The following is a 26,396-nucleotide window of genomic DNA, read 5'->3' as shown; positions in this document are numbered from 1 at the left end:
AAATATAATATCTCACTTCCTTAATTTACAGTGATGTTGGTTGTGATGCAATAATAATATTTATCCCCACGATGATTCAATATGTACTTGAGACATTTAAAATATAAGCTGTTGTCTTCTAAATTTGGACTCACATAATTTTTTATAGGCTTTTAAAATCAAATAGTAAGGTCCCTGGTTCAAAACTATTGAGCTAATTTGAAAACCGACGTGATTAGTTTCAGAGAATACACATTACTGTGCTGGAGATGTTGGAACTACAATTGTGGTTATCCCCCGGTGTTACAGAGTGATGCATAAACAATTACACAAACAGTCTTTGAATATGAATATTGGAATGTGTCAGAGATATCAAAAAAGAAAATATGATTAAAGACAGTATTTTTCCATTGTGCACTCACTTGTTCTCCCTCATCCAGAGAGAAAAAAAAGTGTCATTATCATCATTAATGATCTTAATCAAAAGTAAACTTTACATCAAGTTTGCTCCTCTGTCGAGGTAATGCTGTTTGTGAGGAAACACAGAGGAAGGTGAAGTAGTTTTTCCACAACTGTTATGCTCTCCATTTCTTTTGGCCATTAGCTGAGAAGATGTTAGATTTTTTTACGCTGCACTTTCAAGAGAGTGAAGATAATAGCCTTGTTCCATTTCACCCTAATAAATCCACGTTTTACTAACTGCGTCATCAGAACGAATTCAATCATCTCTAATTTGCACCCATAGTATGAATGTAAATAATGGTGTCCTGCAGAATACAGCCTTTCAGCGTGGTTATACTGTTATGTTACTAAAGAGAGCTGCATTCTAACATTAGCCAGCTAAGGTGTACAAGCATGATTTTATATATGACAAACAGAGATCAGGCCTAATAACATTATTTAGGTTGGACATTCCCATTAAAAAAATCTATTCCACTGTGAAAATTAAATTCTGTGGAAAAGCTGCCAAGATAATAGTATTTTCAATGGAACAAAATGTGGCAACTTTTTATAGTTACCAACTCTCATTGAAGGAGTTAATGAGACCCACAAGGTATTTTTAAAATTGGTTTCAGAAATTGATTTAGACTGAAAACAATTTGTGGCATGTGTCAAGTAAATTTTAATTAAAATTTGACAGAGATTCAGGCGAAGATACAGACTGCGCATCACAATATCACTTTGTTCAAAATTGTGAAATACATTTTTTTTCTTGCTTTCTTCCTCTTATTTTATTTGACCATTTTGTTGCTATGATGATAAATAATAATGAACCAAAAAACGCAAAGACACTGAATTCCACCATTATTTGTAACAATGTTAATCTCAATGACGGGAGATTAAAAGCTATATTTGTAGGGGGGATGCATTGAAAGATTTACTTGCAATGAATGTGGCTAATGAACAATGAGTGGTTTTTAGTTTACACTTTATAGCTCATTGCTGGGTTCTCCAGCAGGCTGTCAGAAAGTGGAGATTTTGTCTTTGCTTTTGTACCTTGCAGCACAGTAAAGCAGCCATTCAGAAGCAGCTCATTTGTCCTTGCTGACAATAGCTCAGGAAGAATATTGGGTGGCAGAGTATTGTGTCATTTGATGTGAAATGTATCAGGGCTTATCTCTGAAACTGCCAATATATACAGTGAGACAACTTTTCAATTTTCTGATGCACCTATCTTAACATAAATCGCAAAAGGTTTGTTATTTCACTGTTCATGATCATTGGGTTCCCCATACAAAAACCCCCAAAACACTCAAAATGAAGTTTACTGTTGGATATTGACACATAAAAGTTGCTTTCTGCTTGGTTTTTAATAATAAAAAAAAAATCCTTAGAAATTATAGGGTGCTGCTTTTAAATATATGAATAGAGTTCATAGAGTTTCAACCTCACTTCGCTTGATGACTAATTTCTTTGTATACTGAATTATGTGAATATTGTGGGATGGTAGATTATCAAATGGGATAATGCTTTTCTACTGTGTAATAAATGAAAATCAGCCATTCAGATTGCAATCATTCATCAGTTCATTTTGCATTTCTTCCACTTTGAGTAGTGTAATTCTAATTTTTTTGCATGCTGTCAGGGTGTGAGGACATTGTGACTAGTGCAAACAGGTGTAACTAATACAGCTGCATTTCATTTAGACGTGCCGTTGCGGGGGTCTGGCATTGTGCAGACAGGCAGACTGGCATGGATTACTGGCACAGCTAAATGGAATGAAGGCATCATTAATGTCATTAGTCACCCCTTTGATTTTCCTGCCATGAAACCTGTATATTGTGGGTATTTCAAAATCAGTAGGATTTATTGCTGCGGATATAATTCACTGGTTTGTGGAAACAAAACAAAACCACCACAATACAAAACCACTGCCAAGGAGCCACAGATTAAATTATTGATGGATCGAAATTCTCATGTCAATTCTGCCTTTTTTCTGTGGTTCAGGGTTCCAGGTCATTGTTGCAGGTGTACAAAATGTGGTGATGGTGAGGTAAGACCTTCATCTGCCCACTGGCTGCCACATTAGATTGTCTCAATCAAGAGAAAATTGGCAGTCAGCCAGGTCATGTAACATGGTCTTTGTTGCGGCTCTGGCTGCACAGGAGTCAAACTGTGGTGACTCATCCCTACGCAGGAGGGGAGATGCCAGACACAGTGGTGGTGTTTGTCAGTGAGAGTGAAAATAACCATCTGTGGGCCATCTCGCTGGCATCTTTTATTTACAGACACCACCCTGTCTGGCCTGCTGTCTGTCTGATGGCTAGCTGACTGGCTGATAGACAGAAAGGATGTTTGATTTTCTCGCCGTTTGGATCTTTACTGACTTTCTAAGCTGATTTGTTTGACACTAATGGTTCAATTACTTTTGATGTCTGTCTGGTCAGTTTTCTAAATGATTTTACCATAAATGTTTGCTTTGAAGGCCTGTGGAAAAATGTGAAACAATGGAATGTATCAGTGAATTTTGCACAGAGCATTTGAGGATTAATTTGTCAGTTGTTTACATTTTAATTATTGTACATTTACAACTTTACAACAAATGCTGAGACTTGCAGCACATTGTAAAGCAAGAAACTCCATGATTCAATCTCACAGTTCATTATTTACTCTTTTACTGACACTAAGCCCACTGTATTGACAAAATCCTGTCCCCACACTCTTCACTGTAAAACATGCAGATCAATTTCTTGATCTCTCTTACTTTTCATTTATCTGTGTTTACTCTGAGATCAGATAAGAACATCACAAAGGTTATCTCACCAAAGGGGTCATATAGTGGTATCTTTGTCAATATATTTATCTCCCCATCAAAATGTCTGGTTTCTTCTCTGGGATTCTGAGCTGAACACATGACATATAGACCTTAATGTTGTTTCCACCAACTCACTAGTGTCCACATCAAGAGGAAGACCGACCTTTGAGCCAACTAATTGTCTCTCAGGATTTTGCCATGAAAAACCCATGATGTTTGTATACCAAAGCTCTAGCTCATTCTACAAGGGAGACTTTGGGCATGGCCTGCTTGAAGTCTTTGTTTCCAACTTAGTTCAGTGCACATTCCCCCTGTCAGTTATTCCCAATTCACTAACAAGGCAGGTTTAATGAAATCACCATAATTGATAAACATCATGCCCAAAAGTTTAACGAGAAGTTCATGGAAAGCAATTTTTCTTTGTTGCTCAAGTCAGTATTAAAATTATTGAGTAGAACTATTGAGTCCCTAGAAGGATTATTATACAAGATGCCACCTGGAGATCTCCATCACTGCCTGGAACTCCTCAACTTGGATTACAACAAAAAACTAGACGCAAGTGGTTCAGCTCTACCTCCACACTGGTTTAGTGTGGTGATCACCTTGAGAAGTTGAGTTTCTTCGGAAGATGGTTGACTTTGAATTTAACTTTCATCCAGTTCCATTTGCAGCAAAAGTAAAGTCAGTCCATGAAAGACAGAATATCCATTTCCTTTTTAATGGAGCTGTAACAATTGCAAGACCCTTACCTCTTTTAAAGGTTACAGGTGGAACACTCTCCTGTATTCTGGCTCAAGCCATTAAAAATTGTGATAATTGGGGCATCACATTTTAACACGTGTACATGGACTCTTTTTCAAAACTGACATGTGAGCAGTGACACTGGTGAGAAGTGAGAAGTGAAGACTAATTGCCTATTGTATATTAAAGTCCAGGCTTGAGTATTCATTTACATACCACAATCACTGGCTGTATCTGCAACATTATAGATTCAGAGTTGTTTGGCATGACTGATCACTGACTGACATATTTAAAGGGTTGGTTCCACCTGATATTAAATTTCATACTACCTGCCATTTTCTTCTTTGTATTCAAACAAACACTTGTAAGAGTTTTCTTTAAAAATGGCTTAATTCAAGAGTAATTTTTTTCCAGAATAGCATGATGTTCCAAATCCTTGAATGTGACACATTTGGATCAGCAACTAGTGCTGAATAGCATAAATACAAATTATGTTTTAAAAAGAAATTGGTGATCCTATCTGGAAATTTTATGCTCAGTACAGTAGCTTATTTTCACATCAATCACATAAAATACAAAGAAAGTACAAGTTCTCTTTATGTCTTTTTATTAGTCCGACGGGGATTCCCATCTCATATAATCCAGGCAACTTTTCACTGTTGGTTGGCCCCTAATGAGGCACAATTTATCAAAAGTATATTGCATTTGACAGCACAACATTAATCTTGGTGATCTTGGCCTGCTTGTTTTGTCCCAAATCTTATCAAAAATATGTGATGTCTTTGTTCACATGTACTCAAAGGAACTGATTTCGGGAGATGGGAGGTTGTTGAGGCAAACTACACTGTACTATTATGTTTAGAAAATTTAATGTTTTTCCAACATGCGATAAGCAGTATGAAAATTTGACCATATTGTCAAGATGTTGTATTTCTGCTGAAATACTACTTTTCTGAATTTCTGCCACAAATTGGAAATGGAGCTGACTGTGGTTTTTGTTTTGTTTTGTTTTTTACACAGAATTCACCCTCATATGACCAATATACAGGTAGTCCTCATCATACAAACACAACTGCTTCTCAGAGGTTGTTCGTAGGTTGAACTGTTTGTAAGTAGTTATGTATTAAATTTCCATCTATAATTGCTATTTGAGGTCATTTAAATGCCATTACTACTCTACTACTATAAAAGTAAACAATTATAGGACATAAAAATAACGCGTACTAAAATAAAATATAGGTTTCATTTAAAGTTACGTTGTTACATCATTTTGCTGAAATGCTCACAGAGGCAGTAACGAACAAGAACAAGAAAGGAGACCAGTGTTGACAATGCGTGTACTCAGTGGTGCTTCTCGGTGGGGTTTGTGGCAGAAATGGGACCTGCAGTACAATAGTCAGATATGGCAACACACATTTCTACAGTGGTACCTCTACTTACGAAATTAATTGGTTCCGGAAGAAATTAATCAACAATTTCGTAAGTAGAGACGCGTTTTCCATGCAAATGCTCTAATCCGTTCCAAGCCCCCCAAAGTTCCGACATAAATGTTTTATAAAGCATGAAAATGCATCAAACATGTAAAAAAATACATGTTACAATTAGATTATTACACAATACATGAGAGTTGTGCATAATGTAAAAAACAAAGGATAGAGTAAAGAATAAAAATGATGGTTATTTACCTTTTAACTGCTGTCCTCATTGTTTTTTACCCTCTTTGGTTCATGCGCTTCTGCCTCACCATGCTGAAAAACAGTGAATTCCAGTCCTCCTTTTGAACTTCTCCAACCACCCACGCGATGCCTTAAATTTCCTTATGTTTTAATAATGTGGCGATTGTAGATGCATTATGGTCATATTCTTTGGTGAGATCAACCAAACACATCCCTTTTTCATGCTTTCCTATGATCTCTTGCTTTGTTTTTTACGGACAAAAAAACTTTTCTTCATCTTTTCTTTTCCTCTTTTCATCGTCACTTTCTTGGGGTCCATGGCGAATACTCTAAAAGTTAATATATTTGCACAAAACTATCAGAACACCTCACAGGACGAGGAACCTGCATCCTGCATAAACACCGATCTAGCTCCTCACAGAGGTCCGTCTTAGCCAATGGGATGCCAGGAAGATACTAGGTAATAGCCAATGGCAGAGCAGCTATGAGCCCACAGGAACCTGTGGGAGCTGCGAGCATCAGTCGATACTGTGTTTTTATCTTTTGTAAGTAGAAATTTCTTTTGTAACTAGAGGTAATATTTTCCTGTTGGGAAGTTTCGTAAGCAGAAAATTTCGTGAGTAGAGACATTCGTAAGTAGAGTTCCCACTGTTTGAATGTTCATAATCCAAACGTTCGTATGTTGATGACTACTCGTTTTTCTTTTGTGTATAGCCATGTTAAATTTGCTTCCTTGTGTGTGCCCATATCAGTGATGCCGGTGCCAGACCAACCTGCTGAGCAGGAGAAGGGGGCCATGGTTGCCCCTGTGATGCCAGCCTCCAACGGTGACAGATCTGACACAGAGACGACCTCGTCTATTCTTGCCTCTGTCAAAGAGCAGGTAGGAACATGGCTGTGCGTATTATATGTTTTCTATGTCTGTATTGAGTACCACAAGTAAGATAGCATGCAATTCATTTGAGCTGCTCATCTCTCTCCTCTCTCCTTTTTACGTAGCTGTTTTGTCATAGCACTTTAAGAGCTTGTTTTGAGACAGGTCGGAGGTTGTCAGTTTTAGTCACAGAAAAACGCTGTCTGCTGCTTTAATTTGTTAAAAAAGAAACCAGAGATTGATTGATGCCAAGGTAGTGCAAGAGTGTAATGGATGGAAATGACAGCAGTAACAGGGCAAGAGCTGCAGCCAAGTAGACGGGCTATAATTGAAAAAGTCATTTAAGTCTAGGCAATTACTCGACAGAGAGCATTTGAGGGGAGTTACATTGCTGCAAGAAGATACGCCAGACCATAGTGCCGGGCAATTGTTTCCTGATTCCAGATCAGCACAAGGACTGTGAAAAGAAGGAATAGAGAAGAGGCAGATAGGATGCTGTAAGTCAGATTGGATGGGTTGCTTTTATCATCAGAATTTCAGGAAGTGGATGGAGGACAATGATATTTTTAGTCAAAGCTACTGAAATAGCTTAGTGAGTTTGATTAATACAATTCAATGTGTTCAAGTGGGGGTTTTGTGGAAAAACACCACACTCAACAGCTTTGGTTACTAAAGGCATATGTGTGTTGTGAACGCTTGCACAATTAAATCAGCAGACTTCCCTGTGTGTTTATCTTAACTTTACTGAAGTACAAAACAAACAATCTCGTGCGTGAACATGTGCACGATCCTCGCTCACAGAATAAAAAGACATTCTCGCTAATTGCACTCGGTGAATTGTGTTTAGCCTTGGACTTATTCCTTTGTGTAATGGAATGTTGTTTCATTTACATTTAGCTCATCAGCAGCAATTGCAATACACCATAGACTTATCATTTTGCCTATCTACATTGACGCTTAAATTTTCCTTAATTTAGCAAAGCAAAATATTCCACTTACCCGCAGCGGGTGAAGGACAAGTGCTGATGGCAATTTAAGCTTTTTTCTCCTTGCAAATGACATTAATTTGAGTTTTTTCCCCCTCCACTAGAGAACCACTCTGTGCTCTCTCATTACTGAATCACTGAAGCATGCAGTGTTTAGTTAGATCCCTGCTTTGGACCAGATTTGAAGCTGTAGCCCACCACTGCTTGTTGGGGAAGCAAAAGAGAACAGAGCAGACATGTATATACTGATATCTTATTTTCTTATTCAGTCAAATAGTTTGTAAAAACCCCATGAGATAAAAAATGTTTTTGAAAATTCAAAATGGCTCGTGTGAATGCATGAGTTACTTTGCATCAAACAGCAGTTTAGTGGTTGCCATGAGTCTAATCAGGTCAACAATACATTGCAGCAGTTTGAATGGAAAGGCCTGATTTGATGGCTGGAATGTATTTATTCCCCATCAGAAAACATCTCAGTGATTTCACATTACTGAATCATTGAAGCGTACTGGACTTGGTCAAATCCATGAAATATCCATAGTGTTCATTAGCATGCTAATGCAATATTGATACAAGGATCGTGATTCCTTAAAGCAACAGTCATTTGTTGTTGAGTTTTTCTCCTTTCCTACATGTGTTTACTGTTTAGGTGGACTACAAAGTTCATTCTTTTATTTCTTTGGGGACATGCAGGAAGCAGTCTGGCAACCAAATAGTACATTATTGTTGATGTATGCTTTAGCAAGATAGGACCTCCAGGTGCTCTGATGCAGTTGGTAAATGGCCAGCAGTTGAAGATGCGGAATATACAGGTCAATAGTTTATGGCCAATTGTGTTTTTGCTATTAGGTATTTGCTTTCGTTATATTTGTTTTACAGTGTTAATGGACAAGTTACATTACAGTCACAACACACATTTATTTGACCTATAGTAACTCATCTGATTTTCTTCATTGCATCTCAACTTTTCTTCTTTGATGTATGTATAAATGTTATGTTCATTTTGAGAATTAAAGAAAAACATGATATTATCAGTATTGGCCATGGGCGGCACGGTGGCGCAGTGGGTAGCACTGTCGCTGCACAAGACTGCAGTTATCGGTTCGAATCTCACTCTGTGCGGAGTTTGCATGTTCTCCCCATGTCTGCGTGGGTTCTCTCCGGTTTTTCCGGCTTCCTCCCACCTCCACAAACATGCACTTCAGGCGACTTGGCCGGTCACAAATTGCCCGTAGGTGTGAGTGTTTGCATGCGTCGTTGTTTGTCTGTGTATATGTGTGGCTCCGCAGTGCACTGATGTCGCACCCGAAGTGTTCCCAGCCTCATGCCCCCAGTTGTCTAGGACAGGCCCCAAAACCCTGTGACATGCGGCAGCAGATGAAACAGATGTAGAAAATGAATGAATAAATGAACAAATGTATCGGCCATCGGCGGCACGGTGGCACATTTGGGAAGCACTGTCGTTCCACAGCAAGAAGGTTCCAGGTTCACGTCCTTTCTATGCAGAGTTTGTATGTCCTTTCCGTGTCCATATGGATTTTTTCCAGGTTCTCTGGCTTCCTCCCACCTCCAAAAACATGTATGTGAGAGGAATTGATCACTCTAAAGTGTCTGTGTGTGAGTAGTTGTTTGCCTTTTGCGTGGGTCTGCCATGCATTGGCAACGCATCAGGGGTGTACCCTGCCTCTCACCATTAGTCAGCTGGGATAAGCTGCAGCGACACCCATGACCCACAAAGTGGAAGAAGCAGCTGTACATGAGACAATTAGGGCCATCATGTCTATAAAAAATGGATGGATGGATGTCATGAGACAAATTTATTTATCTCTATATCAGGGAAAAAGACGTGCAGTCACATAGTCGTTATATTAAGCTCTACAGAAACAAAGATAGTAATGTTAATGAACTGAATGTGCGAATTAACCCCAGAGAAGAGACTGTCTAGCAAACTTCTGTGCTTTGATAAGTAGTATTGACCTGCATAAATGGCCTTTCAGATCCAGTTGTCATCGTGTCTATACCACTTTCACAAGGATTTATTGCATTGATTCTGTTGCATAAAAATCATTTATAATCAATAATTCCAATAAAGCTCATGTTTAATTTTTTTCCCAACATGATCTTTTACAGCGAACGCTTCTGTCGTCCTCTTGCTTGTGGTCCTGGAGAGTTGCTTGTTGATAAGGCAGTGTATATGTTACACGTACCTTCAGTGGGTCTATTTGCATAACAGCATGATATCTCATGAATAAAGCATTTACAAACCAGACTTACATAATAATGATGGTGTGGACAAAGCAGAAGCGTGGTATTATGTGATGGTTTTGATGTCAATACAGTATATCAGAGTGTAGAATATATTTTTCATTGATTTCTACATGGTCCATGTTTTATGGCTTTTTATGTGTGCTAACCATGTTTACATAAGTTTGCAAGCTGGAATAGATGTATGTTGACAGTTTGTGATAAAAGGTTAACTCTAAATAAAGCTCTCACACTCTCTGCCTTTCCTATGCAAGTATGTGGGCCTGTGTGTCCTTGCATATGAACATATCACTCCAGGAACCAAGCGGGTCCAGTCCCTTTTTGGCACGTGATCATACATAACACACAAAACTCTTTCACCTGCTTACCCCTAACCTCATCCTAAAATCACGCTGTGTAGAACATAACAAAAAAAAACAAATCCCTCTGAATTGTGACTTTCAGCTAACACCGAGCAAACTGATACTACTGAGACTGTAGATAAAAATATTTTGTTATTTTAGGTATGCATCTTTCTTTTCATATAGTATATCTGGCACATATCTGACACTGGGGCAGCACCCGATCTGTGCGGAGTTTGTATGTTCCCCCCATATTTGCGTAGGTTCTGTCTGGCTTGTCCAGTGTCCTCCCACCTCCAAAAACGCCCAAGGTGAATTGATCAGTCCAGATTTTCTGTAAGTGTGAGTCTGTGCGTGAGTGGTTGTTTGTCGTCCATGTGGCTCCACAGCGGACTGGCGTCATGCTCGGACGGACCTCCGCCTCTCACCCGCAAAGTCAACTGGGTTAGGCTTCAGCAATCCCCCCACCCACAATAAGCGGAACAAGCGGTAGAAAATGAATGAATGAATATGTTGTACTGAAGCTCAAAATTTTGTTACAGATCTGATAGAATATGACATTTGAAAGTGATTTTTGATGCCAGCTGTTGTATTGTAATACAGTAATATTACCTCGCTCACTTATCTAGCCTTTTAACCATTAAAAGACTGTATATATATAACTATGTGTGGTGGTACTAAAAAATTAAATTGACTAAAAAATTGTTGCTTTACGAGACACAAAATTATTTTGTATTCCTTAATGATGAATATGCTAAATGTTATGTACATCTGTGGCTTTTGATATTGTGTTTTTGTAGAAAAGCAACTAAGGATCCATTAGCTTACAGCCTTTTGGCAAATTTGACCCTGTTGATGCTGGATCTGGAGTTAAGTTACTGTGCCACTGACACACACTTCAACAGTTACACTAGAAGACACAAATACATCGCCATGACTAAATGTATCTTATGTATAGCCTGCAGTGTTGGCATGGCTAGTTCCCCGTGCACTACACTCATCATTGCTAACTCCTGTTTACTGAAAATGTGCCATGTGTCTCAAAGTACATGAGTCCTCCCATGTATTTATTTGTTTGTTTGTTTGTTTGTTTGTTTTTGTGTCACCAGGAATGCACAAAAATAGTGATGATAGTACATTACAAGTATATACCGTATTGAGTATAATTGCAAAAACGTGTGACTTTTGAGTAATAATGGATAGTCTTTACTGATGTTTCTGTTTGAAGTCCAGAAAAATAACTCATGGGTCAGATTCAATTTACACTTTTCAGAAAACCCGAGAGGAAATCTGTGTTATTTAAAATCTCCACATTCTCACAGAAATGCCAGTTGAATATCTCTCTTGTTAGACTTTTCTTATTTACTGCACTACAACAATTAGAGCCATTTGAGCTTCTCAAGCGCCTTTGCAGTATGTTACATCATGTCCCAACTTGCCTCAGGAACGCTCTACAAAGAGCAATTTAACCAGAACTGCATAGTCTGATTTAGCTTGAATTCCTGCTATGTTTCTGGAATAAGCCTGTGCAATTTAACCTTGTTTCACTAAATTATAGACTGCATTTCAATTCATGTTTTCTTTTACCCCTGATTTATACCGTGATGTAATGATTCCACATGTAATGAGTTTAATGAAGGCTGTTATGAGCTATATGCTGTTGTGAACGCCGAGCAGGCAGTTAATCTTTCATGCACTCCTTGATTTTAGGAGGTTATGCTTTGTGTTCTTCATCTCCAAATTTTTGCTCTAAATCTGGTAAATTTATTGTTTTGAATTATATACTGTTATCAATAGATCATGATTATTTGGTGTTATGTGTTGGTAAGCAACAACACAGCCTTTAGAGCCAGAAAAAAGACACCCAAGGAAAAATAGACAAAGGCTGCAGGAAAATAATTATGTTAAGTGTTTAGCAGTAATGGAAAATTTGGATGAATATTTTTAGGATGTTCAAAAAATCCAATATGCTGCCTTAGATCCTGCTTGCCTTTTTAAGTAGAGATGCAAGTGAAGCCTTTATGTCTTGATGCTGTGTTTTACATAAAATCAAATGTGATCTGTCTTACACTTTGGCATTGTAATCATTTTCTTTTTTGTTAGCTTTTAGTAATGATTGCTGGAAAGGGTTCTGACAGTGTTCATTACTTTGATTACTACCTATTTGAGTTTTTCCCAGAGTTTATACAGCTCAAGGAGGACAGAAAAGCTGGGGTGGATTGTACAGCCAGTTATAGCGAATGGCAGCAGCAATTGGCAAGACCCGTAAATTCAGAGGGTTCACAGGTCTTTGTTGAAATTATGACTTTTGGTAATAGTTGACGTCATTATTTCTTTTTAATTTTCATTATTCATCAAGGTCACCATTAAAGTTACAGTTTTGGCCATCATTTGTTTCCTCTCTCACTGTCACTGAAACACTTCTGCTTGCAGTTTTTTTTTTCAAATACAGTGTTTATCTCACCTAAGGTTTGTTGTATGTCAGAAGTATCCATTAACCACTCAAGTTATCATCTGAGGGAGGCTTTCATTGTATGTGTTTGCAAGAAGCAAGGTTTTATTTTTCAGAGCTGAGAGGGCAATGCTTTATATTCTGTCCTTTAAACTCCTCATTGGCCTTTACAATGAGCTGGAAACTATGCTCTCACAAAGCTGGGCAACTTCTCTATTTATTTACTGTGCAGATTTTCTGAACCCTTATAGAAGTTGTTTGAAGTGATTTTGTGGGTTTTGTTGTACAGCTTGCCCTCTCTTTCTTGCTCTCACTCTCTCTGTGTGTCTGTGGGTCACCTTTTGTGTGTGTATGTATTCTAATAGGTTCATCTACTTTACTCCCTCACCATCCATCTCTGCCTCTCCTATTCTCTCCCCTTTATCGATAGCCTGTCTATTGCTGGGGTTGACAGCTGTGTTTTGCAGCTGTTTAAATTAAGTCTGTCTCAAGTTCAGGATGACAGGGAGGAAATAAATCCCCCCAGAAAACCACAACTATGAAATACATGATGCTAATAAAAAAATTGTAACCTATCTCAAAAGAATGCATTCATTTTCACAGGTGACAGCAGGTATTAGATTATCAACATTTCAGGTAAGTTTCACTTGTTTGTTGACCCCATTATCAGAAACTATCCAAATCTTCAGTTCATGCAAAATAGTTTCCAAAATGCTAAATATCTTACTGTTATAACAGCTGTCTGTTGTGAGTGAAATGACAGTCACACCAGCAGACCACAGTTAGACATTTGACAGCACATTCAGAGACTGGATGTGCCAGCCCCCCTACCAGTGGTTTTCACGCTGAGAATTAGTTTTGGTGTCTCCTTCCCACTGTGTCCTCAGTGTCCTTCATATTTTGTCCTCACTGTGCCCATAAGAAAACCATTTAGCCATTAGGGACTCTTGGCATGCATTGATATGAGTGTTAATGAACTAATTGTGCAAAATGTACAGCATATGTTCATTTGTGTTTGCAATAGGGGGGTACATTGGTCTATACCTGCTTGCATGTGTGCTGATGTGTGTGTGTGTGTGTGTGCGTGTGTGTGTGTGTGTGTGTGTGTGTGTGTGTGTGTGTGTGTGTGTGTGTGTGTGTGTGTGTGTGCTGGTGTGTGTGTGTGTGTGTGTGTGTGTGTGTGTGTGTGAATTAGCTTGATTTTCACACACACACACACACACACACACACACACACACACACACACACACACGCACGCACGCACGCACGCACGCACGCACACACACACACACACACACACACACACACGCGCGCGCTCATACAATGACACTGTAAAGCCAGACCTGGCTTACTGCAGTGAACAATTTTTTCCAGCATTTGCCTTTCAGTCATTGATTCAGTAGAGCTATGCTGCAGCCTTCAGAACTCACTCATGAATGTGAACTGAAGTTTTTATTTACGATGAAAACTCGTGGCTTTTAGATGCAGCAGGAAGCTGTCAAGGTGAATCGTAATGTCTTTTTATGCAAGTCTGCGTGGGAGATATGTCATGGTGGCAGCATTCCCCTCATGACGTATTCACAGAGAGACCATCTGTGGTAGGCCTGTGTAGAAAAGGGTGGTGTTCAGCTGCTTCACCCTGGTGGAGGCTAGGGAAGAATTACAAGTTGACACCATGGATGTTGCGATTTTTGGCACCCTTGTTCTTGTGTGTGGGTGTGCTTGTGTGCGTGTGCGTGTGTGTGTGTGTGTGTGTGGGCGTGTGTGTGTGTGAATTAGCTTGATTTTCTGTGTGCCAGAGGTGCTGCAATGTTCCATTTAGTCAACATCACCCAGCCAGTGCCCCCTCTGTACTGTCACCAACATCATAACCGGCAGCTGGCAGGCTAAATGTTACTGCAGCTGCCAATAAGAGAGAGGGCAGGAAGAGAGGGAATGAGCAGGAGAGATCAGAGAGAAAGTAAAGGACATAGTACAGATAGAAAAATACTGGAGAAAAAAAATATCGCTAAGGGATGAATAAAATAGAGACAGAAAAATCGTAGGAGAAAGAAAGACTGAAAATAGAGAGCGCTGAGATTCAGTGGCAACCATCCAATACCCAGCACTCTGAGACGACCACTAAACCAGACATGCCAATTACCGCTTGAAGGTCAATCAGTGAGAGTCAACAGTATGATGCTGTTGGTGGTGGGGATAAATGAACTAACGTAAACACTCTTGAGACTGCTGGGCAGCTCACCAAAACATCTCAGTGTGCAGAAGTATTCATCAAGGCTAATGAATGAAGGATATAGCGTTCTACGAAAATAGAGCCTCCTTCATCTGTAGTTTGTGCTGATATTTTGAAAGACATTCTCTTTGTCACTGCGAAGGCCAGTTGCAGGTCAAAGGTGTCAGTCTGAGCTCACTGGTCGAAATTTCCATACATAATACTTCATTGAACTTCTTCAGTTAAAGTAATTACAGAAGTGGGAGAGAGCAAACCTCTCTTCCAATGTATGAATTTCTTATGTTCTCCTAAGTTAACTGTCTGAATTTACCAGGAATCCGACTTTTTTAATTAGTTGTCTATCACATGTAAAAAGGAATACTGTATATCTTCAACATTTTTTGCACTGTGTTTCAAGGTCAATGGCACTCTGGATTATCCTCACAGTCCTGCATTGCACTTTTTATATGAAATGTTTGAAGTTAGAAAACAATGAGATAGAAAAAGTCTATTTTGTGTTACTCTGATACACCTAGTCCTCTCAGTTGGTATCAATGTTTTCCTGTGGTGTGATGACTTCTGTCATAAAACTGATAGCAAGAAAAAAAACAACAAACAACAATTTTTATTTTAGTTCTGCCTGTCTATGTATTCCATCTACGGCTTGTCTGCAACACCTACAAACCTACAAACAACTGAAAACTGGGTCAAAAGACTGAAGCCTGTCAATATTTCCCCTGTGATGGTCCAGCAAGCCCCAACTCAATAACATTGTGTTCATTTGTCATGTGTCCACCGTCTCCTCCCAGACTTATGCCTGGTCATTTATGAATAATGTAGACTCCTGTAGAACAGTGACATTGTTAGACAGGAAGTCCAATGAGGCATGAAATCAATATGTACAATCCTGCCTCACCCGGAGCATGCTGGGTAATGGAGTGTCAGGAGAGCCTTGGAGCTGTTTTAATCACAGGGACCTTGAATTATCTACTCATAAACAGCCTTGTTACTGCAAAAAGTACTGCTCCCCCCTCAGTCGTATATGTATCTGTGATTACGTTTTGCATAATTAAAGTTTATTTTACGTCAATATGCTTGTACCTTCATGAAATAGAAGCAAAGCAGTCTATTTATATAGATTTGGTGAGTAGGACTGTGAGCTCCCCTCCCCCCAACTCTAACCTTAACCCTAACCCCCCCTCCAAAAAACCCCAAAACAAAACAAAAACTGCATCATGACTCCAATGGAGTATCTACAATAAATCTCGCCGCCATCAAACTCACACTCTCTTTTCCAACCATTCTCCTAGGTTTTTCCTTTGGTGACAGTGCTCACCGCTGACCCTGCATGTCGTGTCAGGGTTCTTCCTCCTAATAACCTGAATCGCCTCCATCCCCACCACTAATTCCCACCACCACATGCATACTAATCTTACCTGAGCCTCAAATCTAGCTCAAGCTTGCAGTCTCCTGCATGCAGAATAACTTGTTAGCATTATCTTGAATGCTAATTTTGCAATAGCCATGGGTAATGTACATTCAGAATGCTAATAATATATTAAATATGAATGCCTATAGGTAACACTAGAACTTTAATGCAAGTGCCAGATACCTTTTGTTAGCTCTCAGTCCTTAAGCAATAATGATCGGTTGGATAGCTTAAGGCAGTGTGAATTTTTGTGATTCTGCTAAAGGGCCATTTCACCAGATTATCACTACTACTCTCACTGGGACAGTATTTATAAGATATGTGTGTAAACAGGTTGGATTATTAAGCAATATCTTCTGCATTTTGATGTCAAGGCAAGAATTACAGTAGATGACAATGTAACAATGTGTTGTCAAAATGGTGCAATATTTTAACTACAGATGGAATGGAGCAATATTCATTTACAATAGTTAAATACATCTTTTTGTGTTAAATGAAAAAGTAGGGTTAGGTTTAGGTTTGCATATTAAGATGAAGCGCACGATAAAGTCCCACTTTACCCAGCTAGCAGTGAAAGTCTGAGTTAAAATCTGCACCATGTGTTACATCAGAGACATATGTAAGAACACTTAAATGATAGAGCCCCCTCTGAGTAAAGTGTACGAGTCAGGCTTTGAAAGCATGCCTGGTGATATGTGGAAAAAGCATTGATTAATTGAATGCATCCATCAGGCCACCCTGTTCACTGGCAAAGCTAAGTGTCAGGGTCAGACATCAGGGGATATGCTCCTGCTAGACAGAAGTCTCCCTATCACAGAAAACCACTGCAGACACAGCAGACGCTGTTGAGTGGGTGTTTAGGGAGTGTCTTTCCCATACAGACTCTACACTGCTTACACTTCTCATTCTCCATTGTTTTATAAGTTTGTGTGGGATACTAAGGTCACAGTTTTCTCTCCCTTCTGCTCCACCTTCATAGTTGCAATCAATGTTATTTACTGTATATATCTATTCTAGCAAACTAGAATTATTTTAGTTTTAGTCTTGGTTTGCACGATAAGGAATTTTCAAACTTAACATGATTAACTGATGAGGTCCTTCTTCTTTTGACAGATGCCAATAACATCACTGAAAATTTCATTATTTAAAACCAACGTCAAAGGTGTATATAACTATCCAGTATGTGTGGACCTACCACAGTTGATAAGTCAATGACAGTGATGGATGTCTTTGTATTAGCCATGTAATTCATCAACTATAAATTCATTATTGACTGATAACTATAAAATTTAAATAGCTACAAATTTAAAAATCCTATTAGTATCATAAAATATTGGGTTGGAAATGTGTATGTCTGACAGTATATTCACCCAGTCTGTGCACAGCAATTCAAATAATTGACTTCTACTACACATGGGACTTCATATCAAGCACTCCTCAAGTTATGGGGCTTCCCCATCCACTGATTAAGCAATCAGTATAGTTACTGATTGATTACTTAATTAGGAGGAATATTAGTCCCATCAAATCAAGTAGTGTTATGTTTAAAAGTGTTAAATTATCATAATGATCTTCATCATTGTTGTAAAGGAAGAAGAGCTTTTTCAGTCGAGTACGGCATTCAATTTCTAGGATCAGGTTGTTCAAAGCCACAGAGCATATTAATTGTAAATATTTATGCATACTACTCTATATGTACAACTGGAATAGTTGATTGGATGAATGAATGATAAATTGGTTAACAAGTCACCTATGCCAGAAAAAATGAAATAAATAAAAAATAAATAATGCTGAATTTTCCAGAATAGTTCATTTAGCCAGCATCACCCTTCATTAAACCTGATATCCAGCTGCAACGGGGTATAAACTGGCAGTTCATCATAGGGCCGCTCGGAAAGACAGACACCCACTCATACTCACTCATATGAACAATTTACAGTTACCAATTCACCTGTTACTGTCATGATCCTGTTTGTCAAGTGTCCCCCCCCCCCCCCCCTATGTTTCATGTCTTGTCTTCCTGTTTTATTTTGTGGTCACTCACCCTGTCTCTATTCCAGGTTCCTGTCTGCCCTGCCCCCTCCCCCGTCTGCGTGCACCTGATCCCTGACTGTGTTTCCCGCACCTGTATCCAACTACGCCCCATCAGTCCTGCATATATTTCCCCTTTGTGTCTTGTTTCGTCGCCAGTTCGTTGTAGTTTATTGCTCACGTCCCAGCCTTTGTCATAGCTTTTTGTGTTTGAACCTTGCTTGTATTTTGACCTTGCCGTTTTTAGCCTCCCGCCTTGGATACCTCTGCCTGGATTGACTGCCTTAACTGTGTAACGAACCCCGCCTGGAATAAACCTTGTTTTTCTGATTTTACCACTCAGTGTCCTGCACTTGAGTCCTACCTCCTTGTGCTACGTTCATGACAGTTACATGGAAGCCAGAGAACCCATGCAGACACAGAATATTCTAACTTTGCACAAAAAGCTTCATGATTTATATGAGCAACATGTTGTCCTTCATGTCTTCAGATCAGATGTCACTGCTATGTGTTTTTCTGGCTGTGTCCTAGACTTTCACACACAGATGTAAACATCATACTTGATGTCAAAGAATCTCGTTCCATCTTATATCTTAAGGTTTCACTGCACACCTTATGCCAGTTCATCTGTTCCTGTAGTCTAGCTGACATGATTAGAAAACATGAGACAGCCCCATGTGGTTAAGCTTTATCCCTATTTGAGAGGAAATAGGCCTTTCATTCCCCCTGAGTTCCTATCGATCTGAAAATGAGAAAATGGAAAGATTACTCTGTGATGGAAAGAGCCATTAAAGAGCTGGGGAGGCAAAAAGATCAGAAAATGCCCAAGCATTTATCAGTTCACTGGCATTTTTTTAAACAACTTATTTACCAGGGAGTACTTCTGATTGTGCATCTGTTTAGGAACATTCATGTGTGGTTGGTGTTCTCCATTTGAAGTGCTGGATCCTTCACAGTGACATGCTGGAATCAGGATGTACTGGGGTGAGTGACAACCGTAAAAATGGTACCCACTTTAGCTATGTCACCAGTGCACACGAGTGGTTTAAAGCAAAAAATGTGAATATATAAAAATATTTTTTACAGTATATTAAATATATGTTAAACTTGTACACTAATTTGAAGTGTCTTGCTTAGGGGCAGTTCCGTGATAATTGAGGTAGCATGGAGTTTTGCTCATATGCCTTCCTTCTCCTCTCAAACTTTTTGCAAACAATTTTCTTTGACTGCTTTGCTGGCTTTGAATTGATTGAATTTTGTAGAGCCCACCTTTGAGGTGTGATCCTGCCAGTGGAATCAAATTTTATTGACTGGTCATTAAAATTCATTACAATTTTGAAGGTAAAATACAGCATACAGTCTAGTTAACCTGACTTGCTCATGGTAGACTGTTGGATAAACCCGCAGTTGGCCTTTTTATTTCAGACATCAATTGTCTCTTTCTCACTCGGGGTGATGTTCCACATCTCTACAGAAAGCAACAACCTGACAAGTAAAAAGTCTTTTCCAGTAAAAATCAGCTACCATGACATTAACCTGATCACTAACATTATAAGCTTAAACTATCATTTTCTTTTGTAGAAATTTAGCCATCATTTAGTCAAACAAGCCAGCACCTTTTCCCCCTTATATCACAATTGAAATAACTGCAGCCAGATCTTTCTCCCGAGCTGATACTGCACTATGGAGATCTTACAAAAGCAATATTTCCACTGAACTAGTGCACCCGAACATCATGGTAGCAGGGTAACTTGCTCATGTTCAATTTTGTAGAAATCTGATTAGCACCTCTTGCAACACGTCTTGATGCCAGCCTTCTATTACTCTCCCTATGATTGTCCAAACCCCCAGTCACACATTGAGTTGACAATTGAATGATAGAAGCACAGTTGATGTGATATTCATGTAAAATATAGAATATCTGAATTCATTTTTTGTCATATTAAATATTAAGAGCTCTGTTTAAACTTAATATATGAGATTGGCTCATATTCTGTGGGAAAATTTTAAAATTACTAAATGTATCATTTGAATCTGCAGCCCGTAGTGCTGCGATGGTACATTGTTTAAGTGTTTTATTGTCACTTTCATTAGAGGAGCTGTTTCCTGAGACTTAAATCCGCCACATTGCAGCGCTATGCAGTGTTGCATGCTCACTATGATGCATGGTTTTGTGACTACTGTGTGCAATATTAGTCTCTATATGCTGTTCTGTGAGGTGTATTTCTAATCTCCGCATCTCCGTAGTCATTCATCGTAATATGTCACAGCACTACACTTCACAATGAAGCAGGATAACTCAGCTAGCAGCGCTGTGCAGCACGGTAGCTTCATTCCCTCTGCCTTCTAAATAGATAAATTATGATCACGGTCCTCTGCAGTTGTCTGGCCGCCAGGGTTGACATATACACTGTAAAGAGACTGGCTAATGAAGAATTGCTCTGTCATTGGAGTTGTCTCGGAAATAAGGCAGATCACTCCATCTTTTTTTCTCTCTGCCTTGCTCTTTCCTGTAGTTTTCTCGCCCTTTACTCCTTTATTCTTGTATTGCTCTATTGCGCCTCCACCCATCATTCATTTCTGTTTAATTCTCTCGTTGCATTCTGTCTATGAAGAATAAATGAGGTTTTGGTATTGCAAAAGCAACCCCCTCCCCCCCCCACACACACACAAACACACCCTACCCATACACACACACACACACCCTACCCACAGTGCTCTGCGTCAGTTGGAGATGTGCATCTAACCATCTCTAATGAGCTTGCTTGCGTTTGTCACTGTCATTGTTGTTGTTGTTTATGGTGAAGTAATTTGTGGTTGCCATAGATATTGTCTCTGCTAAATGTGCCCATCATTACTTTGTGCTTAAATTCATCATTACCAGTAGCCTGGAGGCAGGCAAGCAAATGAAATTTGATTAATATGATTTGATATCATTCTCCATTACATTCTTGAGGAAACTGCATATTGCTCGTCTGTTGTTTCTGTTAGTATACAGTGTTTTCTAAACTCACATTAATCCCTAATGTCTTCTGATCGCAGAAGATATGAAAATCATTTTCACTTTTTTCAACAATTCTACCACCATAGTGTGCTGCTACTGTAATTCAACATGGCAACCAAAGTGACTCTGATTAAAAAGCCCCTGACATTTTCCAAAGGTTTATTTTTACGCTTGTCTCTTTTGCAGTTCATCAGTTTGAAAAGATTTTTTGATAAGCCGTATAATCATATAGGGATTCAGTCCCAATTCTGTTTCTGGAGTGGTTGTTGAATATTTTAGTAGTGGTAGGGGGCAAAACCTCATTTGCTATTTTTACATCCTCTCTGCGACCAGTTTGGGTTGGAGATTATCATATTTTCAGTGGGGCATGCCCATGGTAGCAGCAATATCCAGTTTGGCCTAAATTTAAAAGTCAGTAGAGATGTTTGCAAAAGTGGACCTCTGTCTCTGTCACTTTATTTCCCATTGACAGATCACTTCTTCCCTTTCTGTCAATCCTCTTGAATATCAGATTCTTTCTCTTCTCTTGTCTCTATCCTTGCTTTTTTCTCCCTTTGTCTTTAACCTCTCTTGACTATCCCTTTCTGTCTTAACGTCCCTGCCCCTATGTTGTGTCTTCTTATCCTAGGTTTGCTTTCTACCCTCTATCCCCATTGTTCTGTACATTTTCTGTTTCCTCTTTTATTTGTTATTTGTGTTTTCCCTTTTTCTAACTCTTTCTTTTTTCACTGTCTATTTTACCTCTTCCCATCTTTAACTTTTGTAAACCCTGCTGTCCATCGGTCTCATGTTTATTTGATATAAGGCTATCATCCTGGTGTCTTCTGCTTTATTTGCTTGACTTTACCTGATTTACCTGATGAATTCCTTACACTTTTTCTGCACTTGCTTCCATGACCTTATTTCTCCTTCTCTTTCTCATCTTTTACAGTTTCTTCTTTCCCCATGTAGTCCCTTTTTCCAATTCTTTTTTCATGTGTTTATATTTAATTATTTTATTTTTTATCCCTCAGTTATCTGTCATTATTTTGCTCTCTGCCTTCCTCTACCTACTGCAGTGCTTCTCTGTCATTTCATCTTCCCTTGTTATTTTGTCATCCCTCCCTTAGTTGTGAACTTTGGCCCTTCACGTTAATTGTGATTCAAGGTGTAAAGGTTAGCACAACCTTCCTGTTAGTGTGGATTTATTCCTTAACCTTTTGGAACACTTGATCAGAGTCTGCATGCATCTATAATGTCCCTTTGAAAGGTGAGGCACTCATCCTGCACCAGTCTGATTTGGCCCTCCTGGATGGATGGCAGGGGACTGGTCTGTCAACACTACATTAAACATTTAAAAGTCAGTCTGTGGATCATTTCAAGCACAGCAATAGAGCCTGCAGTCATGGGTCTGGACACCACAGTGGCAAGGCAGAGAGACAGCGAGAGAGAGAGAGAGACAGAGAGAGAGAGACAGAGAGACAGAGACAGAGAGAGAGAGAGAGAGAGAGAGAGAGAGAGAGAGAGAGAGAGAGAGAGAGAGAGAGAGAGAGAGAGAGAGAGAGAGAGAGAGAGAGAGAGAGAGAGAGAGAGAGAGAGAGAGAGAGAGAGAGAGAGAGAGAGAGAGAGACTAAACTCCAGGGGGAAGCACATAAAAAGAAAGAAAATATCTTTCTGTCACCTTATACGGGACAATGAAACCTAAGATCAGGAGATGCGTTTGGGGTAGAGATGACACCCTCATCTGCCACAGTATGTCAAGCCAATGTACATTCCAAACAGGAGAGAAAACATACAGTATGTGGCTATATTTTTTTTCTCTATTTCAACAACCAGGGTCTAGAAACTGGAATATAAGATTTCATAGAAATATCTCGGTGACAAGAATCATAGTGCTAAGCTCTTGGATAAAAAAGATTTGTCCCTCAAAGACACTCGGCCACATGAAGCCAGATCAGCTGCTGGTCATTTCATTGTAAATTCCTGACATTTTAGAATTTTTTTTCTTGGCTGTCACTGGGCTCTTATGATGCTGAAGTTGAGCCACTAGTTGATTCTCCAAACTCAGTTTCGACTGAAGCTCTTCAAAGTGGCTGATTGTTTGAAATTTTCTATGGCAACATGACATAGATTAACATAAGGCATTTGAGTATGGGATTTGTCAGCAAACTGCTAAGAGTAGTTAGCACCCTGGACATTTTAGTGCTGGAAACACAACACGCACAAAATAAACACAAAGATGATGATAATAAACTTCTTACACTGCACTAATAACTAAGTGTTCTGAACACTTTATGAGTAAACCTACTTCTGTTAAACCTAAATGAGCTTTCAAACCAATCTGTATTGCCAGTAGCCAGACTAACCAACAGGCACCAATTTTACATGTACAGCATTGGCACATCAAACGTCTCATGTTGCTGGTGATGCATTTGTACAGCATGAGTTTGAATTAAACAAAAACATTTCTACAGTCACAAAGTGAATGCTCAGCACTAATAAGCAAATGGACTCAGTCTATTGGGCAAAAATGGGCCAATATGCAGTGTTGTTGGTATTCAGCTGGAAAAGCTTAACACATACTATTGTTATACATCACAGTACTACCTTTGTAATAAATGGGCCATGTCAATGAAATGAAGGATTTAGACTGAGTAGAAGCATCTAATGCACATTAACAACAATGGCTCCTGACAAGACTGGAAAATGACACTTCAGTCATTGTTGGTGTGAAAATTACTTTCATGACAAGGTCAATAGTTCAGAGGGATGTCAGTGAAACATCAACAACATCCTTTTACAGCTGTGCCATGTATATGATTGGTCCTAGCAGCTCATGGTGGTTAAGTGCCTATTTACTGCTGATTTCAACATGTTGTTAAACTGCTGCTGTAATGCAAAGACAGTTTTAATTTAAAAAGTTGTGTTTAAAAAGTGGTAACAGTAGAACTAGTTATCTCATTCTGATGCAGAATGAATAAGGTTCTCAGCCAAATAGCACACTTTGCTGATGATTCATCTTTAGTTGGAGGATTGCCACTGATTGGTCAATAACAATTAATTCCATCCTAGAATTTTCTCTGTGAAAACAGCCAATTATGCCTTATCATCACATTCCCTGACCACATCAGCACACGTACGCAGTTCTTCACAGCTTCACTGCATGACTAACTTGACAAGGGTACTTTTGATTCTAAAACGAGCTGAGGTCTCTTTTTTCACCGGGAACACCAAATCGACTGTAACATCTGAGCTCAATGTCAGCACTCTTTGCCTCCTCACCTCTCTTCACACTCTTATCCTGCTGCATCTCCTCACCTTTGCTCTCGCACTCTCACTTTCTTTCTTCCCATTTCTTTCTGTCTCAATTTTGCTCTATTTCGTAGTGTGTCTCACCCTCTGTTGTGGAGGAGAGACACAGGAATGGCACACTATTAGAGGTCATAAAGGTGATGTCATAACCCAGATCATTGCACAGGTAGAAGGAGTACTGTTGGGATAATTAGTGGGATGCAGTTGTAGAAAAAAACAAACTAAAGCTCTTATGAGAACTGAAATTAATCATAACAAATAACAGAGAAATATGGGGGAGAACAGAGAACGAGGCCTTGAGGTAATTGTTGGAGGGACACAGAAGAACATGTGATGGTTGCCCTGATGTAAGAAGAAATGGCAAGGAAGTGTAGATGGATGAACCAGGGGGGAGCAAGGGACGAAGAAAGAGGAAGAGGCAGGAGAAGAATGACAGAGTGTGACTCAGAAACACAGACAGGGAGACGGAGTGGAGGTGCAGACATTTGCCCATTGGGCTCTGCTGGCCAAAGGTAAGCCAGCAGACAGCACAATATGTCAGTCTTCATTTAGTCAACAAGATAAGTTATTTCTGGAGAATGGGAGCTTCAACCTTGGTGGCCTTGGCTCAGTTTATTGAGCACATAGATGGACTGGGCTACACACTGGGTGTAAAGCGTAGAAACACATCATAAACATCATACAGACATCTGTATGTGTGAGAAATAGTACACATTGGATTTCATTTTTCTCTCTTTTTCACCCCAAGAGCTTCAGAGATGTGGAGCTCACACAATCTCACGAGAGCCCTGGCAAACATACACTCTCATAACAAACCCAAGAACTCTCTTTGTGTCTGACTAGAACACTTTGCCCCATTGTATACATATGAATAATCCCCTATACAGTACAATGATGAGTTCCAGTTCCAGCTGGAGCTGGAACTGGACTCATCCACTACAGCAAAGGGACAGCTAGACTCCAGTGTATTTCATCATAATATAATTGACCTCCCTAAAATGTTGCTAGTGCTAAGGAAAGGGCCCCATGTGCAAAGAGTAAAACATGATTTCTTACTGCTGCTGAGCGAAGAGACATGGAATGGGTGTGTTATGGAGAGTGTGAAAAAATGGTTCAGGGAAGAATTAGTAGATACAGTATACTGTATGTAAGGAAATAAGATTGCTCAGAAGGTAGCAGGAAGTACCAGAGGAAGGAGCTCAGGACTTAAGATCGATAGAAAGACCAAAAACAACGTGACAGAAATAGAAACTGGCTTGCAATGCAGGGGACATGACTTGTGAGGAAGACTGCAGTAATTTGTGGGACAAAGGACAGAAGCAGGGGAGACAGGAAGGAAATATGATAAGAAAAGTAAAGGAGGTAAAGAAAAAACAGTTGGTTGTAACAGAAGTACATGGTCCATGTTCTAGATGGAACATGTCATTCAAACATTGATAGCAAACTCATTGAACTGATATGCAACTTGAGTATTTCACATTTATTAAATATCAAGATGTTCTGTAACTTGTTGGATGTGGTAATGAACTGTGGAGCAGGCAACAGGAGATACACTGATGTAAATCAGAGGTTAGGAAAAGCCTGTCTGCCAGATAAGTACTCATCTGTGACAAGCATTTTCATAGTAATGCATATGGATGCTTAGAGGAAATGGAAGGTCAGCAAATGAATAGATGACTCAAGTCAAAAGAGGAAACAAGCAAGGCATTTAAGGAATAAGAAAAAGACAACAAGAAGACAGAATCTCAAAGTCTAGCAAGACACAGGAACGCAAAGGAACGTGGATTGTTTTTTGTGAATGGCCAATCACTGTGTTTTATAGTGTGCAAAGAAATGTGCATTTGTTTGTGCTTCGATT

At 39.3% G+C, this 26,396-nt stretch overlaps 1 protein-coding gene across 6 annotated transcripts in view; it reads left to right on the top strand.

Annotated features, from left to right (window-relative positions):
• Window positions 1-26,396, top strand: part of ctnnd2a (catenin (cadherin-associated protein), delta 2a) — a 223,506-nt gene that overhangs the window by 29,471 nt on the left and 167,639 nt on the right. For all 6 annotated transcript variants that reach the window (XR_011039039.1, XM_068343824.1, XM_068343822.1 and 3 more), the window contains exon 2: window positions 6,405-6,535. Coding sequence is in view for 5 of the 6 variants with exons in the window: in XM_068343824.1 (XP_068199925.1) it covers window positions 6,407-6,535 (129 nt within the window). In the remaining variant the exon portion in view is untranslated. The remainder of the gene's footprint in view (window positions 1-6,404; window positions 6,536-26,396) is intronic.

Source organism: Antennarius striatus, chromosome 20 (assembly GCF_040054535.1).
Source record: "Antennarius striatus isolate MH-2024 chromosome 20, ASM4005453v1, whole genome shotgun sequence".
Classification (NCBI taxonomy): domain Eukaryota; kingdom Metazoa; phylum Chordata; class Actinopteri; order Lophiiformes; family Antennariidae; genus Antennarius; species Antennarius striatus.
The sequence above is the reverse complement of the archived record's forward strand: the minus strand, read 5'-3'. Positions and strand labels throughout refer to the sequence as shown.